The sequence below is a fragment of the Euleptes europaea genome, chromosome 13 (assembly GCF_029931775.1).
Source record: "Euleptes europaea isolate rEulEur1 chromosome 13, rEulEur1.hap1, whole genome shotgun sequence".
Lineage (NCBI taxonomy): Eukaryota > Metazoa > Chordata > Lepidosauria > Squamata > Sphaerodactylidae > Euleptes > Euleptes europaea.
This window is the reverse complement of record NC_079324.1, coordinates 52,973,900-52,990,284: the sequence shown is the minus strand read 5'-3', so window position 1 is coordinate 52,990,284 and position 16,385 is coordinate 52,973,900. Positions and strand designations below refer to the sequence as shown.

General features: G+C 44.6%; 1 protein-coding gene across 5 annotated transcripts in view; it reads left to right on the top strand.

The window, feature by feature from the left end:
- Window positions 1-16,385, top strand: part of ARVCF (ARVCF delta catenin family member) — a 291,383-nt gene that overhangs the window by 108,412 nt on the left and 166,586 nt on the right. For all 5 annotated transcript variants that reach the window (XM_056859269.1, XM_056859270.1, XM_056859268.1 and 2 more), the window contains exon 2: window positions 11,515-11,673. In XM_056859269.1, the coding sequence (XP_056715247.1) occupies window positions 11,515-11,673 (159 nt within the window). The remainder of the gene's footprint in view (window positions 1-11,514; window positions 11,674-16,385) is intronic.

The following is a 16,385-nucleotide window of genomic DNA, read 5'->3' as shown; positions in this document are numbered from 1 at the left end:
GGTGCTATAGATAGAGCTGAAGTACGTAAATGTACTGGAGGGCCCTGGGGAAGACTGGGTGAGTTCTCTTGTGGCCGGGGGCTTGTGGACTTCCCGGGGTCATCTGATTCACCCGTGTGGGAAGAGAGAAGACTGGAGGCAAAAACAGCTTTGGGAAAGAGCCCCCAGCTTGGCTCCACCCCCACATGGAGGGAGGGCCTGGCCCCACCCCCATTGGAGGGGAGAAGGGAGGGGCCAAGCTGTCCGCGGTTCTTGCCTGGGCTTCACCCACCTGCCTTATGTGGAAGGGATGAGGCTTGTGGCAGCGGCAGCTCCCATGTGAGTGAGGGTCACTTGCTCCCATGAAGCAGAAGCTGCCTCTGCCTTCTGTCAGTGGCAGTTTGCATCGGCTTTGCAGCAGTAGCAGCTCCTGTGCGCTTTGCACATGGTGGTGGCTGCTAGCTCCAGGGAGGTGGGGGCTGCTGGCAGGGGCAGCTCTCACATAGAATTCATAGAATCATAGAGTTGGAAGGGACCATAGAGGCCATCTAGTCCAACCCCCTACTCAATGCAGGATCAGCCGCCCTAGAGCATCCCTGGCAAGTGTTTGTCCAGCCGCTGCTTAAAGACTGCCAGCGAGGGGGAGCTCACCACCTCCCTAGGGAGCTGATTCCACTGTCGAACAACTCTTACTGTCAAAAACATTTTCCTAATATCCAGCCGGTACCTCTCCGCCCACAATTTAAACTCATTATTGTGAGTCCAATCCTCTTCTGCCATCAGAAACAGTTCCCTGCCCTCCTCTAAGTGACAGCCCTTCAAATACTTAACGAGAGCAATTGTGTCCCCCCTCAATCTCCTCTTCTCCAAACTAAACATTCCCAACTCCCTCAGCCTTTCTTCATAGGGCTTGGGCTCCAGGCCCCTGAGCACCCTCGTCACTCTCCTCTGCACCCTCTCAATTCTGTCCACATCCTTTTTGAAGTGGAGCCTCCAGAACTGCACACAATACTTCAGGTGTGGCCTGACCAATGCTGTGTACAGCAGAACTATGACATGTTGCGGTTTGGATGTTATGCCTCTGTTGATGCACCCCAAGATCACATTCGCTTTTTTAGTTGCTGCATCACACTGCTTGCTCATATTTAACTTACGGTCCACTCGTACCCCAAGATCTCGCTTACACACTTCTACCCAGAAGCGTATTCCCCCATCCAGTATGCATGCCCCTAATTTTTGTTACCCAGATGTGGTACTAGGCACTTATCCTTGTAACATGCCTAATGAGAGATGGGGACTGCAGCTATGGTGGCTCCCGCCTGCCTTGTGCTGGGCCATCTCAGGCAAGCAGCCCACTGGGACTGTCCCTGCTGGACTTAATGGCCAATCTGCTCCTGGTGGAAAATACTAACCTGGACTTGATGGAGCTTTGGTCTGATTCAGTAGGGCTGCCCATGTTCTTATCCCAAAGCGACGCATGAGTTTATGGGCATCTGCATATGTGTCAAGTGTTTTAGAGCTCGTCATTTTGTTGGAAGGGCATATTGGCCAGGGAACCATTGAGTCATTGTGGCATAAGGTGCAATCTGTGCAAACCATCTTTTGTGCCAGAGGAGCTCATGTTTAAGGTCAACATGTCTGTGTACGCTCAACTCAACTGGCTTCTTTCTCTGAGAGCTTGAGAAGAGCAGCTTAAATGAGATCTGCTTTGGTATCCAAATTAGGAGCCAAACCAATTATTTAAATTGCAAAAATTGTTAATTAATCAAGTGCTGCCACTTGAAGGATAGAGCCTCTGTTTATTATGGAGTTCCAATCGTGCTTCGAAAAAGGGGATACGGGAATGTTGCAGAATGTTTTCCGTTGGAATCGAACAGTGGGGAAAACTCCGCTGTTTCTCTTCTGCTCAAAATAGTAAAGGAGTAGATTTGAAAGCAGTCAATCTCTTAGGGCTGTTGATGCTTTTTTCTGAGGGTCAGGCAGTAGACGGATGGAGCTGGAAGGGTGTTCCCAAATGAGTGCAAATGAAAAGGAGGGAATGGGCTCCTACACACTTGAGAGTGGTTCAGGGGAAGAGATCTTGGCAGGCTGAGCTTGCTCTTTGTTCTGCAGGGGTGTAGGGAAAAAAACAACCCTTGCAACTTCCAAAATGTCTACAGCATTAGGAACCCTCATCTTTTTTGCACCCTCCGGTCACTCTCAGTTCCATCCTAAGCAGAGTGACACCCTTTTAAGCCACACAAGAACACACACATGAAGCTGCTTTATAATTAGGGTTGACATCTCCAGGTACTAGCTGGAGATCTCCTGCTATTACAACTGAAGACTCTCTTGTTTACTCTGGCTTTTGGTATCTAAGAGGGATACTGTTGCTAAGGTAATTTGCCAGCTATCGATTTGCTTTATCTCCAGTTTAAATTATTTTGATTTTATTGTTTGCATTGTGCTGCCGTTAACTTGGCTCCAGAATTTTTATGTTGAAAAGCAAGTCACGAATCTGATAATAATAATCTCAATAAGGTGTATAAAACAGTAGAGTGGTTCCAGACAAACACATTAATCCAGTTTCAGCACTAGATGATCTACTCTACTCGGACAAGCAGACAGTATAATCCTAAACACAGTTATACCCTTCTAAGTCCACTGAAGTCAGGGGGGAGCTGCAGCTCAGTGGAAAAGCCCCAGTAAAAAAAGACCAGGCAGTAGGTGATGTGAAAGACCTCCTCCTGAGACCCCGGAGAGCTGCTGCCTGTCTGAGTTGACAACACTGACCTTGGTGGACTGATGGTCTGATGGAGTATAAGTAGGGTTGCCAGGTCCCTCTTTGCCACCAGCGGGAGGTTTTTGGGGCGGAGCCTGAGGAGGGCGGGGTTGGGGAGGGGAGGGACTTCAATGCCATCGAATTCAATTGCCAGAGCGGCCATTTTTCTCAAGGTGATCTGATCTCTATTGGCTGGAGAATTAGCAGGAGATCTCCTGCTACTACCTGGCAGTTGGCAACCCTAGAGAGGAGGGACTTCAATGCCATGGAGTCCAATTTCCAAAGCGGCCATTTTCTCCAGGGGAACTGATCTCTATTGGCTGGAGATCAGTTTTAACTTGGTGCCTAAAATTCTATAAAATAGGCACCAGGAGAGACTCCCCTGGTCGTCCCCGTGGACTAGGGCAGAATGTCGTTTTTTATGGCACACACTGCAAGATGCCAACGCAACGGAATTTGAGCCAGGAAGCTGCTTCCTATGGTGTGAAATCTGCCTTGAGAACTAATCAAGCCTTCTAATCTTCCCAGTTCTTGGGACATTCTCTTCCAATTCAGAGTGCGCTACTTTAGGAATGCAGATCCGTCCCCATAATCTCCCAGGACTGTCATTTTCAAAGCAGTCACTGGATAAGAACTGGCTCCAGAGCTCATTTAAAATCAGTGTGATCCAGTTTGCAGTATGCTTATGTGTAAATGCCAAAGCTTTAAAGCTTTGCTTTCCCCCACAGGCGTGCCTGAATACAAAAAAAGTTTTATTTTTATTCTAAACACGCTGATTTTTTTTTAAGTCACAAAATGCACATGAAAAGAACAAAAAATTGCTTGTGAATAAGAACGATGATCATTTATTAGGAAAAATTTACAAATTACTTCTGAAATATGATACAGAGGACGAACAAGTTAAAACAAATATGATTAAATGGATGCAGAATTTTGGAGAGATGGTAATGATGGAGACCTGGGAAAAACTCTGCACAACAGAGCTAAAATATACTGCAAGTCAAGAAGTCAAGGAAAATTGGTACAAGACTTTTCATAGATGGTATATGACACCCAACTTGATTTCTCAGATGACCAAGAATGAGAAAAAAAAGGGGCCTGCTGGAAATGTCAACACACGGATCGTTCCTACTTTAATGTTTGGTGGATGTGTCCACGGGTACAAACTTATTGGAAGAAGATTCAACATGAACTACAGGTTATAACTAAAATGAAAGTAAAACTTGATTCTAAATATTTCTTATTGAATATAATTCCATCTGACCTGCCTGAGAAATTCAGAGATATGCTTAGATATGCTGCAACAGCTGCAAGAACCGTATTGGCAAGAACCTGGAAACAATTGACTATACCCTATCTTGAAGAATGGAAAGACAAAATGTTTGAATATGCAAACTTGGCTAAAATGACTTTTATGACAAATGTTACTACAAATGAGTCATTAGAACAGTTTAATGAAAAATGGCAATCATTTTATAACTATATATCATTAAATTAATAGTCAAATATATAACGCAAGAAAATACTTTTTCAGTTTAAATTGTATCTTTATGGTAACATATATCTACTATAATGAATATTTACTGTAGATAATTACCTATTGTAATCTGACTTTTTCAATATTTTTTATTCTTTATTGAATTTACCAAGCCGATAAGACTATACTTCACGTCTATTGCAGACGGATTACCCTTCCCCCCTTCTTTCCTTCTGTATCCCATATACTGAAAAAAAACAAAAAACTTTCCCCCGCCTATTTTGATCTTCAGGTTTGTCACCACAGCGTAGCTTTTACTGCAGGAGATTTTAGAAAAAGGACGAAAGGAGAGACTGTCCAGTAGATCCAAAAGTGAATCTTGGATATGGACGAAGTTAGTGTTTATAATAACGTAGCAAAGAATTCACAACTCTTTAGGTTTCACAAAAATAGGACACCATTTGGGGTGGGGGAGAAAAGACATTGTCAGGAACAGAAACACACTGAGAAAGATTTTCAGTTGAGCTGGAAATGCTGCGACTTTATGAAAATGTACGACTTTATGAAAATGTTCAAATTTACCTTCTGGTAAATTTCAGGACAGTTCTCATAGAAGAAGAAGAAGGAGAAGAGTTGGTTTTTATATGCCGACTTTCTCTACCACTTAAGGGAGACTCAAACCGGCTTACAATCACCTTTCCCTCCTCTCCCCACAACAGACACCTTGTGAGGTAGGTGGGGCTGAGAGAGCTCTTAACAGAACTGTAACTTGCCCAAGGTCACCCAGCTGGCTTCGTGTGTAGGAGTGGGGAAACCAATCCAGTTCACCAGATTAGCCTCCACCGCTCATGTGGAGGAGTGGGGACTCAAACCCGGTCTCCAGATCAGACTCTGCCGCTCCAAACCACCGCTCTTAACCACGACACCATACTGAGCTTACATCCTATAGCAAAAATCAGGCTGTGCATTAGCTGGAAGTTAGGAAGAACTGGGAATGGATGGTTTGTCAGCGAGTTGCACACCTACCTTTCCAGATTCTGTGAACTCTTGGGATCTGTGCAGGTCAATTTTTCCATCTCCCAAGTTTTCTTTAATTGGTTCTCAAGTGCTCTTAACATAGCATGCTACCTAGAGCATGCTTCTCATCCAACCATTACTGATTGTTTTCTTTTTGTGCATTTACGATCATATTTTTCTGCATGCTTAGGTACGTATATGTGAGCCGTTGTGTAGCGTTTAAAAGCGAACACACAAAGCTGCCTTATACTGAATTTTGGTCCAGCGAAGCCACTGCTGTCTACTCAGACTGGCAGCAGCTCTCCGGGGTCTCAGGTTTAGAGGTCTTTTGCATCACCTACAACTTGATCCTTTTGAACTGGAGATGCCAGGGATTGAACCTGGGACCTTCAGCTTGCCAAGGAGAAGCTCTACCAGTGAGCCATAGTCCCTTCCTAGGTTCCTAGTGTTGGACTGGGATCTGCCAGGTTCAAATCCCCACTCTGCTATGGAAGCTTGCTGGGTGAGCTTGGGCCAATCACATACTATCAGCCTAACCTACCTCACAGGAGTGTTGTGAGGAGAAAATGGAAGAGAGGAGAAACGATGTAAGCCTTTTCAGGTCCCCATTGAGGACGAAAGGCAGGATACAAATTAAGAAGAGCTGGTTTTTATATGCCGATTTTCTCTACTTTTTAAAGGAGAAGCAAACTGGCTTATAATCTCCTTCCCTTCTCCTCCCCACAACAGACACCTTGTGAGGTAGGTGGGGCTGAGAGAGTTCAGAGAGAACTGTGACTAGCCATGGTCACCCAGCTGGCTTCATATGTAGGAGTGGGGAAACAAATCCTGTTCACCAGATTAGCGTCCCCCACTCACATGGAGGAGTGGGGAATCAAACCCGGTTCTCCAGATCAGAGTCCACCACCCCTCCAAACCATCGCTCTTAACCACTACACCATGCTGGTATATAGAACTCTTTGTTGTTCAGCTTTTATGATTGGCACAGGACCACCTATTTCACTATTAGCTATAGTACTTACACTTTACTGTTAGATAGACAGAGGTGTGCCATTCTGTTGCTGTTTGGACTTGTGCAGCTCTTTCTTCCTATAATGACTCAGTATCAAAAGCCGGTTTCCTCTTCCTCTTGGCCTGTCCCTCTCTGCTTCACAAAGGTTGTACGCTTTGTATTTTTAAACGCATCTAGCAAGTTTACCTCCCCCCCCCCGCCTCTTCAAACTGCTTTTTCCAGCACTTTATTTAGAGCAAACAATCTGACCTGTGCAGCACCTCTCTTCGGGAGTTTGGCTTTTCACCAAGAACATGTCTGGAAGCACAGCTTGGCCAAGAAGAAAAGTGTTAGGGGGACTAAGATTGGGGGTGGAGGAGTGTAGTGGAGGTGAACAACAGAAGGATTTGTGACTCCTCACTTGCACGTCCCTTAGCGGTGAATTGTTTTTGCATAAATTTATTACCCCTCCCCAATGCTTCCTGCACAAAGAAAACTACTAAGGGAGAGGGGCTGAATCTAGCATTGAGGATTTTTTCAAACATCTTCTAGACCAAAGCTTCTTAAACTGTGGGTTGCGACCCCATATGGGGGTCACGTAACTGAATGTGGGGGTTGCGAAAAATTTGGCAATAGTATGCAAATTAGTATGCAAAGTTGTTTTCGTCTTTAATAAATGGTAAAATTAAATGTGAGAGAGCCCCGTGGTGCAGAGTGGTAAGCTGCAGTACTGCAGCCAAAAGCTCTGCTCAAAACCTGAGTTTGATCCCGACGGAAGTCAGTTTCAGGTAGCCGGCTCGAGGTTGACTCAGCCCTCCATCCTTCCAAGGTCGGCTTGCTGGGGATAAAGTGTAGATGACTGGGGAAGGCAATGGCAAACCACCGCTTAAACATAGTCTGCCTAGTAAATGTTGGGATGTGATGTCATCCTGTGGGTCAGGAGTGACCTGGTGCACAGGGGACTACCTTTACCTTTTTAAAAATTGTATGTATACCAAAGAATTGTTTTAAAATAAATTTCTTTATGATTTATTATCAGTAAATGTTTGATTTGTATGCATGTATCCTATATTCCTGGGGTCGCGTAAAAATTTCTTGGACAAAAAGGGGTCGCAAGTGGAAAAAGTTTAAGAAGCCCTGTTCTAGACCCACTTGGCATTCATCCCTCCAGAAGGCTCACCTATTTGCTTCAGTATCTGTACAACAAAGGTTACATAAAAATTCTAGTGTAGTTGATTGGCAACCTAATCCTCAGCTTATTCACAAGGAGTTTTGCAAGATGAGCCACTGATACAGAAGGAGGGAAGAGGGGGATCACGTAGACCTAGAGGTGTGAAGGCCCAGCAAAACAATGGAAAAACTCAAGGGGGAAAAAACCTAATTTTTTCCACACATCCCCCAGAACTTTATTATTTTTTTTACATTGACCTAAGAGAAACAGCATTCAAGATGCCTAGAAATCAGGGAAATGTAGTCCCTGGCCCCCATGGTGCGTTATTTTACTTCTACCTCAGCTGCCTTCTCAGCTGCTGAGGTAAAGGAATTTGGAGGTCCCTTGGAGAGGGTCCAGAAATTATAAGGAATATTAGAACTTTCAGGGTATAGTTCTTTAGCACGCTCTCCAAAAGCTCTCTGATTTCGCTTGTAAATTGCTTGGCCTACTTTGAACCAGGGGCAGTTCAGTCAACACATCCTAGTAGTGGAGCCATTCGGCTGACATAATACAAGAAGCAAAATGTACTTTATTATCGAAGGCTTTCACGGTCAGAGTTCATTGGTTCTTGTAGGTTATCCGGGCTGTGTAACCGTGGTCTTGGAATTTTCTTTCCTGACGTTTCGCCAGCAACTGTGGCAGGCATCTTCAGAGTAGTAACACTGAAGGACAGTGTCTCTCAGTGTCAAGGGTGTAGGAAGAGTTATATATAGTCAGAAAGGGGTTGGGTTTGAGCTGAGTATTGTCCTGCAAAAGTATTGTCCTGTAAGTATCAAGATAATGTGCTAATGAGGGTATGGTATGTTAATATGGAACCATTGTATCCTGAAGTGATCTGTTAATGTGTGTAATCCAAAGCTAATCTGTATGGCTATTGTTGAATGTTGTCTTTGTCTGGAGGTTTTTCAGGGCAGGAAGCCAAGCCTTATTCATTCTTAAACTCTCCTCTTTTCTTAAACTCTCCTCTTTTCTCCTCATCAGCACAACTTTAACAGAAAAGAGGAGAGTTTAAGAATGAATAAGGCTTGGCTTCCTGCCCTGAAAAACCTCCAGACAAAGACAACATTCAACAATAGCCATACAGATTAGCTTTGGATTACACACATTAACAGATCACTTCAGGATACAATGGTTCCATATTAACATACCATACCCTCATTAGCACATTATCTTGATACTTACAGGACAATACTTTTGCAGGACAATACTCAGCTCAAACCCAACCCCTTTCTGACTATATATTACTCTTCCTACACCCTTGACACTGAGAGACACTGTCCTTCAGTGTTACTACTCTGAAGATGCCTGCCACAGTTGCTGGCGAAACGTCAGGAAAGAAAATTCCAAGACCACGGTTACACAGCCCGGATAACCTACAAGAACCAAAATGTACTTTAGTTGCAAGCCAGAGTCTGGAACTGAAAAGGGCCACTATCCCAGTTGCAGTTCCCTTTGGTGGGAGATTTAGGCTTCACAACTAAGATACTTACACATCTGGACTTTAGACCAATTGGACTTCTGTTTTCAGTAGGGTTGCCAACCGCCAGGTACTAGCTGGAGATCTCCTGCTATTACAACTGTCCTCCAGCCAATAGAGATCAGTTCACCTGGAGAAAATGGCTGCTTGGGCAATTGGACTCTAAGTTAGGGTTGCCAATCTCCAGGTAATAGCAGAAGATCTCTTGCTATTACAACTGATCTCCAGCCGATAGAGATCAGTTCACCTGGAGAAAATGGCAGCTTTGGCAATTGGACTCTGTGCCACAAAAGTCCCTCCCCAAACCCTGCCCTCCTCAGGCTCTGCCCCAAATACCTCCCGCCGATAGCAAAGAGGGACCTGGCCACCCTAGTTTTCAGTCTAATTTGTCAAGTCATTGGGAGAAAGCTAGTATAGTTCTCCTTAAAACGAGGAAGGAATGTGTCTTGATTCATACATGACGCTGCCTGGGGAGAAATACATTGTGACTAGGTTTATTGTGTTTGTTGCCTGAAAAGCCAAAAAAAACTGCCCCGGGTTAAAATCTAAGATCTTAATTGCAGCCCTGAGTATTCTTCCAAATGTCAGTCTGCAGCTGTAAATGAAACCAAATTGAATGCGGGCACCTCAGTCAGTTTGTCTCAGGGGAGGTTTCGGATCATGTGAGGATTAAGGGAACCATTTTCCTCTCGTGGAGGGTTTTGACAAAGGGCGTTCAAAGCTCTTGCAGCCTGTTCAGCTGCACAGATAAGGTACTTCCACAAATATCTTGTCAGCACTGGTTCAACGGCAGACATATTTGTGGCCTACCTGTTAACCTTTCCTCCATGGGCTTTACAATGAGGGCTGAAAACCATCCACGAGGGAATTGAAGGACACAAACAACTAAATATGAGAGATGTCATCAAACCTCTCATAAATAATGAAATGTGTAATGTATTTGAGTATATGTGCCTCACTGTCACAAGAGCTCAGAACAGGTATTGTAAAGCAAACATAGGAAATTACAATAACCCTCTATTTATTTTGTGACAGCCACCAAATGCCTGCCAAAACTGAAGACCTTATACTGCTTCCTATATGTGCTCAAACTAGGCCACTGGCCAGCCTCCAGGCAAAAGGAATTTAATAAATGTGGAGCTATCCATAATGGCTCTTTTTGGCGTAGTTCTAACTAATATGGTATACCTGTATCTAGGCTGTTCTACTTCAGGCAGCAGGTGTTCATGGGATGGAATTACCACCCATGTTTTTAAAAAAAACAAATATTCAGAAAGCTAGAGTGTCAGGGAGAAGTGTAGGCTAGAATGTTTCTTCCTGACATCTCTTTTGCTGTGTGCAGGGAGTATTTTTGGTTTGGAAGTGTTCTGTTATGTGAGTTCCCACCTGAAAGGGAACAGGGGGAGAGTGAGGCGACCTCTGATGGTGACCTCTGATGGTGGGAAACGGCATGCATAATCAACACAGAGACCTGAAGTCGGCGGAGGGGTGACGGCGAGTGAAACAGCCATGCATAAAAGACCATTGCTCTCCCCTCCACTATATCTTCACAACAACCCTGTGATGTAGGTTAGGTTGAGAGTGTGTGACTGGCCCAAGGTCACCTAGCGAGCTTCCATGGCAGAGTGGGGATTTGAACCTGGGTCTCCCAGATCCTAGGCTAATGCTTTAACTACTGCTTTAACTGCTACATCACCCTGGCACATCACATAATGTACATCCTGCCATTTCATATAACTCAAACTGCTACAGGATATTTTCCCAGTTGAACTCCCCACCCCCCCAGCCAATCTTGCTTCTGTGTCATTAAAAGCAGTTTAAGCTGCAGGAATCGACCAACGGCGCTTTTCTTGGCATAGAAATCCATATTGTTATTAATGGTATAGCTGCATTGACCAGTTTAAAAGTTGGCAGCTCTCCGTGTACCTTGATGCTCAGATCAGGATAGCTGGAGACCAGTTACTTGCTCGCTGAAGTACTGGATCATATCAACAGGTAGCAGCCTCAGATCAACAGGTAGCAGCCTCAGATCACCAGGTATCAGTCTCTGGAACCATCTCTTTTTTCACCCACTTAGATTTTTTTAAAAAGTTTCATTTATTTCTATTATTGCTTTTCTGCCATGCTAGGACACTCCCCAGTGCCTCACAAAGACTTTTCCCCCGTTTTCTCAAAGCATTGTGGCCGCAAAGTCCATTGTATGTCAGGCAGGCCCATTCAAACCAACCCAATTTCAGTTGATTCTCACCATTTGGTCCCTGAAAAGGATACCATTCATGGAGGGTGGGACTGGGGTTACCAGACTAGCAGTTTGAATCTACCCACTAGCTACTTAGATTTAGAGCCAGACATAAGCAGGATGTTCTGCATTTACAGAATCATCTCCCTGTAAGCATCAACCGAGCGGAGAGAGTGCAAATCATTTTTAAATACGAAGAAATGACCTCTTGTAAAATGCACAGTAAATGGCACTTTCAAATGAGCTCCACTTACTAATGTTATTTAGGGTATCCAGCATCGCTACAGCCTCGCCTCCTTGGGTCACCTTAACCTCTTCTTCTTTTCTTTGCATTGACACAATTCATTCTCGTTTCTCCAGGAGCAAAGCCCCAGCAACCAGACTTCCATAGCAATGATGCAGGAGCCCCAAGAAATGGTCGAGGAGACGGTGACGGTAGAGGAAGACCCGGGCACCCCGACGTCTCACGTTTCTATTGTGACCTCAGAAGATGGAACCACAAGAAGGACTGAAACCAAGGTAAGAAGTGTCGGTTTTGGTCTTTCTTAAACAAGACCTTGTGGGGACAGGGGACAGTTGTATATAGGGGTGCTGGGTATCAGGGGTTGACCAGAAGGCACTCGGGGTTTCTGGGGCAAAGAGTAAAATCACCACGTACAAGGCCAGAGTGGGGATGCTCGAACGCCTGCCAGTTCAGCTTGCATCCTGTTTGCCACTTGCGAACAAGGAGCTGATTTTTCGGCAATCGTTGCGACTGTTGACCTTTTTTGTGGCTCTTAGGCAGGTTGCTTTTCTGCATTTCTTCCTAACTGTTCAGTACTGCCCAAGCAGCCTTTTGTGCTTGTCTTTTCTCACCTCGCCTTTGAGTTCTACAATCCCCCTTCCCTGTCCTAGCTGCATAAATGCTTTGCTCAGCAGGCAGTTGTTTAAGTAGACAATTAAACCAGTCAGAAATCATATAAATCAGCCAGAAATAAATGCAGTGCTTTAATAAAATTCTGCCTTTTGGGCTTCCATCCCTAATGATGCTAATGGCTGTCGATCAGTTTGAATTGGCAACATCTTTGTTCATGCACAGTTTTGCAAAAACCTGATGCAAATATTGTGTCCGCAGTTAACTTTATTAGCATACATGTCTGTGCTGTTCGTAGTTGTTTTGACTTGTCCAAGCTTACAAAATCTTTCCTTTATGCCTTCTTGTCAAATCCACTTTTCTGGCAAGCGTGTGATCAGTGGACAGAACAGAAAGCTCTTTGGGTTGTCCTAGACGCAAGGTATAGGTATAGAAGAAGAAGAGTTGGTTTTTATACCCTGCTTTTGTCTACCAAAAGGAGTCTCAAAGTGGCTTACAATCACCCTCCCTTCCCCTCTTCAAAACAGACATCCTTTGAGGTAGGTGAGGCTGAGAGAGCTCTAAGAGAGCTGTGACTAGCCCAAGGTCAGCCAGCAGGTTTCATGTGTAGGAGAGGGGAAATTAATCCAGTTCACCAGATTAGTGTCCACCGCTCCTAACCATCGCTCTTAAGCACTACACCACGCTATAATGATTATAGCTATGTAGTTTAGCTATAATAAATATAGATACATAGATAGGTATTATAGATATTTGTACATCAGTTTAAATAGTAAAAAAGATAGTTACAAATAGAGTACGATACCAAAGAATGGCAGTGCACTCATGTTCAAAATTTGCAGACAATGGATTGGATCCTGTTGTATCTTGCCTGACTTCCCTTCTCACTGGAATCCCTGTCCTGCATAACTTTTGCCCATGGGGTTCCAGGATTCCCAACATGGCCTTTTCACTGGTGAAATGGGGCTTCTCTTCCTTCTTTCATCAGCTGGTACAATCCTGCTCGGTATGGGATCCCTTTGAGCAAACATGGTTATGTTTCATAGTGCATTGAGCAGCAAGAGCCTGTGCCAGTTGCCATACTGGAATGGGTCCCTGGGGCAACCACCCCACCTTCGCCTGTCAGCACCGTACCACTCCTCTCACTTTTCCGTGCTCCACCCCCTCACCTGCTAGGCTCCTCCTATGAATCAAAGTAAGAACTGCAAGTCTTCTGGCATCCTACGTTGTACCAGTTTCCAAGCTCAAAGCTGTCCACTTTAAACTGGAAGTACTATTTTCTTTAACTAGCTTGTCTCGTCGGTGACTCTTAACCCAATGACTATAGTGTAGGGATTGGAGTGACAATGAGAGTATTGACAAGAGTCACAAACTAGGTCAGTTGTGGGGAAGGGCGGGTCAGATTTTATGAATGAATTATTGTGAAGAGTCGGTGGGAAAACAGTTCTCCAAGCCCAGAGGCTATCATTAAACCTTGTCCAATTAGAGGATAAAAAGGGAGAATAATGTAAAAAAACATACTGTGTTGCTTCTAAATAACGATATGCACCATTGGTACCCTGATTTGTTGGTATTCATTTAGTAGGGAGGAGCTATAGCTTGGTGGTAGACCCCTGCATTGCATGCAGAAGGTCCTAGCTTCAATCCCTGGACTCCCTGGTTGAAAGGATCAGGTAGTAGATGGTGCGAAAGACAGCAGACAATACTGACTTTGATAGACCAATGGTTTGATTAATTGTAAAGGCAGCTTCATGTATTCATAGGGTTGCCAACCTCCAGGTACTAGCTGGAGATCTCCTGCTATTACAACTGATCTCCAGCCGATAGAGACCAGTTCACCTGGAGAAAATGGCCGCTTTGGCAACTGCACTCTATGGCATTGAAGTCCCTCCCATCCTCAAACCCCGCCCTCCTCAGGCTCCGCCCAAAAAACCTCCCACTGGTGGCGAAGAGGGACCTGGCAGCCCTATGTATTCAGAACCTTTTTATCCCACCCTGTCCTCCAAAGAACTCAGGGTAGTGTACGTGCTTCTGTCCTCCATTTTATCCTATTTGAGAAAGGGAAGGTCCAAATATTAGTAACATGAGAACAATAAATAACTTGAATAACAAGTTCTTATGAATACATGAAGCAGGACCAGTGTCAAGGGTCATTGTTGGGTAGCTGTTGAGGCCTAAGAGCCTTAGAAGGGCTCACCGCTGGCAGCCACCACAGTAGCTAACCCTCATGCTCTGCCAACGTGGTGTAGTGGTTAAGAGCGGTGGACTCTAATCTGGTGAACTGGGTTTGATTCCCCATTTCTAAACATGAAGCCTGCTGGGTGACTTTGGGCTAGTCGCAGTTCTCTCTAAACTCTCTCAGCCCTACCTACCTCACGAGGTGCCTGTTGTGGGGAGAAGAAGGGAAAGTGATTGTAAACCGCTTTGAGATTCCTTGGGGTGATGGTTCCTCCTCTGAACTTGCCTGAGTACATGTGGGGTGATTATTATTTTTCTAACTTGAGAATTTTTATTTACGTTTATAAGTGGCAACATATGTGGAAAAACGATCTAAATGTGCCTTGCTTCAGAAAGCACTGTGTGAAGGCAGAGGTCGGTGAACATCAAATAGAAGCTCTACCAGACTTGTAAAAAGAATTACAAAATAATGAAAGGCATAACAATATAGACATATATTTGCAGAAATACTAAAGTGAATATATGTTTTAAGACATGCATTGAGAGATATTGATAATTTTCGCGTAATTTTTGTTACTAGCTTAGAAACATCTTGCTGAGCTTCCCACTGTGCAAAAAACAAGCAACCGTTTATGATTGTGAGTTCATTGGATCCATCTGTTTGGCAAATAATTACTCCTGAGTTAATTGTTATCAATATCTTTCTTGTTTAATTATTGTTGATGTTTGCTTTATTGTGTTGCGTAACCCTTTCTCTTCTGTTTTTTTATTGATCTTGTGTCTTACGCTGGCTACGTATTTTGTATAGGTTCATAAAGCTGCAGTAAATTGTGTGGGGGGAAAGAGGAGACAAAAAGAAGGAAGCATAGATTAAGGTATAAAATTTTGACTAGCTAATGGGGGGAAAGTATCATTGGGGATGAGAATCTGGTGCACACAGCTTCTTTCTACAGGAAAGCTGTGTGTAGCACACACAATGCATTCCCTTAGTAGCTGGCCTGCTTCGTGTGTAAAAAAATTAAAAAGTGGGGCAGTGAGGGGTGTGGATGAATGTGTGGTGTGTTTTTTTTTAATTTTGTGCAGATATTAAACAGCAAGTGTGAGCAAGGAATAGGCCTAGGCTTGCTGCCTAGGAGAAGGGCTGTGGCTCAGTGATAGAGCATCTGCTTGGCATGCAGAAGGTCCCAGGTTCAATTCCCCAGCATCTCCAGTTAAAGCGTCTAGGAAAGTAGGTGATGTGAAAGACCTCTGCCTGAGACCCTGGAGAGTCGCTGCCGGTCTGAGTAGACAATACTGACCTCGATGGACCAAGGGTCTGATTCAGTATAAGGCAGCTTCATGTGCTTGAACAAGTGTGGTGTAGTAGCTAGAATATTGGACTTGTAACAAGGAGTCCTGGTTCAAATCCCTGTTTGGGTGTAGGGTTGCCAGGTCCCTCCTGGCCACCTGCGGGAGATGTTGGGAAGCGGGTATTGGGGGTGGCAGTCTGCTTCTGTGCATGATGACATCACTTCTGGTGCGATGCAGAAGCGCTGGCATCACACCGGGGGACGCTTTAGCACTTGCTCCAAAACTCTGAGTATTGGAGGGAGTGATAGAAGACCGTCCCCCTGGTGCAATGCCGGTGCTTTCACATCGCGCCGTAAGTGATGTCATCCCCCCTTTTGGCTGGCCTGCTTCTGCCCGTCAAACAGTTGAGCGTTAGCAGGCATCAGCAGGATTTCCCAGGAGATTACCCTCCATTATCGGGCTCCTGGGAACCCTAGTTTGTGTGTGATGTTTCCAGGGTGGTCCAGTCCTTCCCTCTCATCTGAATCAGGCTTGCAAGATATCTGTAAGGGGGGGAAATTTGGTAAAATTTTTATGGAATATGGTTAGGTGATAGTGTAAATAAAGCAAATGGGTATGGTTGCCAACCTCCAGGTGGTGGCTGGAGATCTCCCACTATTACAACAGATCTCCAGCCGACAGAGATCAGTGTTTCTTTTTTATCTTTCTTGTTTCTCTCTCTCTCCCCCCCCCCACTTTACTTCGCTTCCTCCTATCTTTTACCTTTCAAAATCTGGCTCACCTCCCCGTCATGGACTTTAACCAAAGACTGGAATGGTCGGAAGTTGCCTAGCAACCCCCAAATGGCTGCCAAGACCACACAACACACACTCCTGAGATTTCAGCAGCATTCTTTTTTTAAAAAACAATT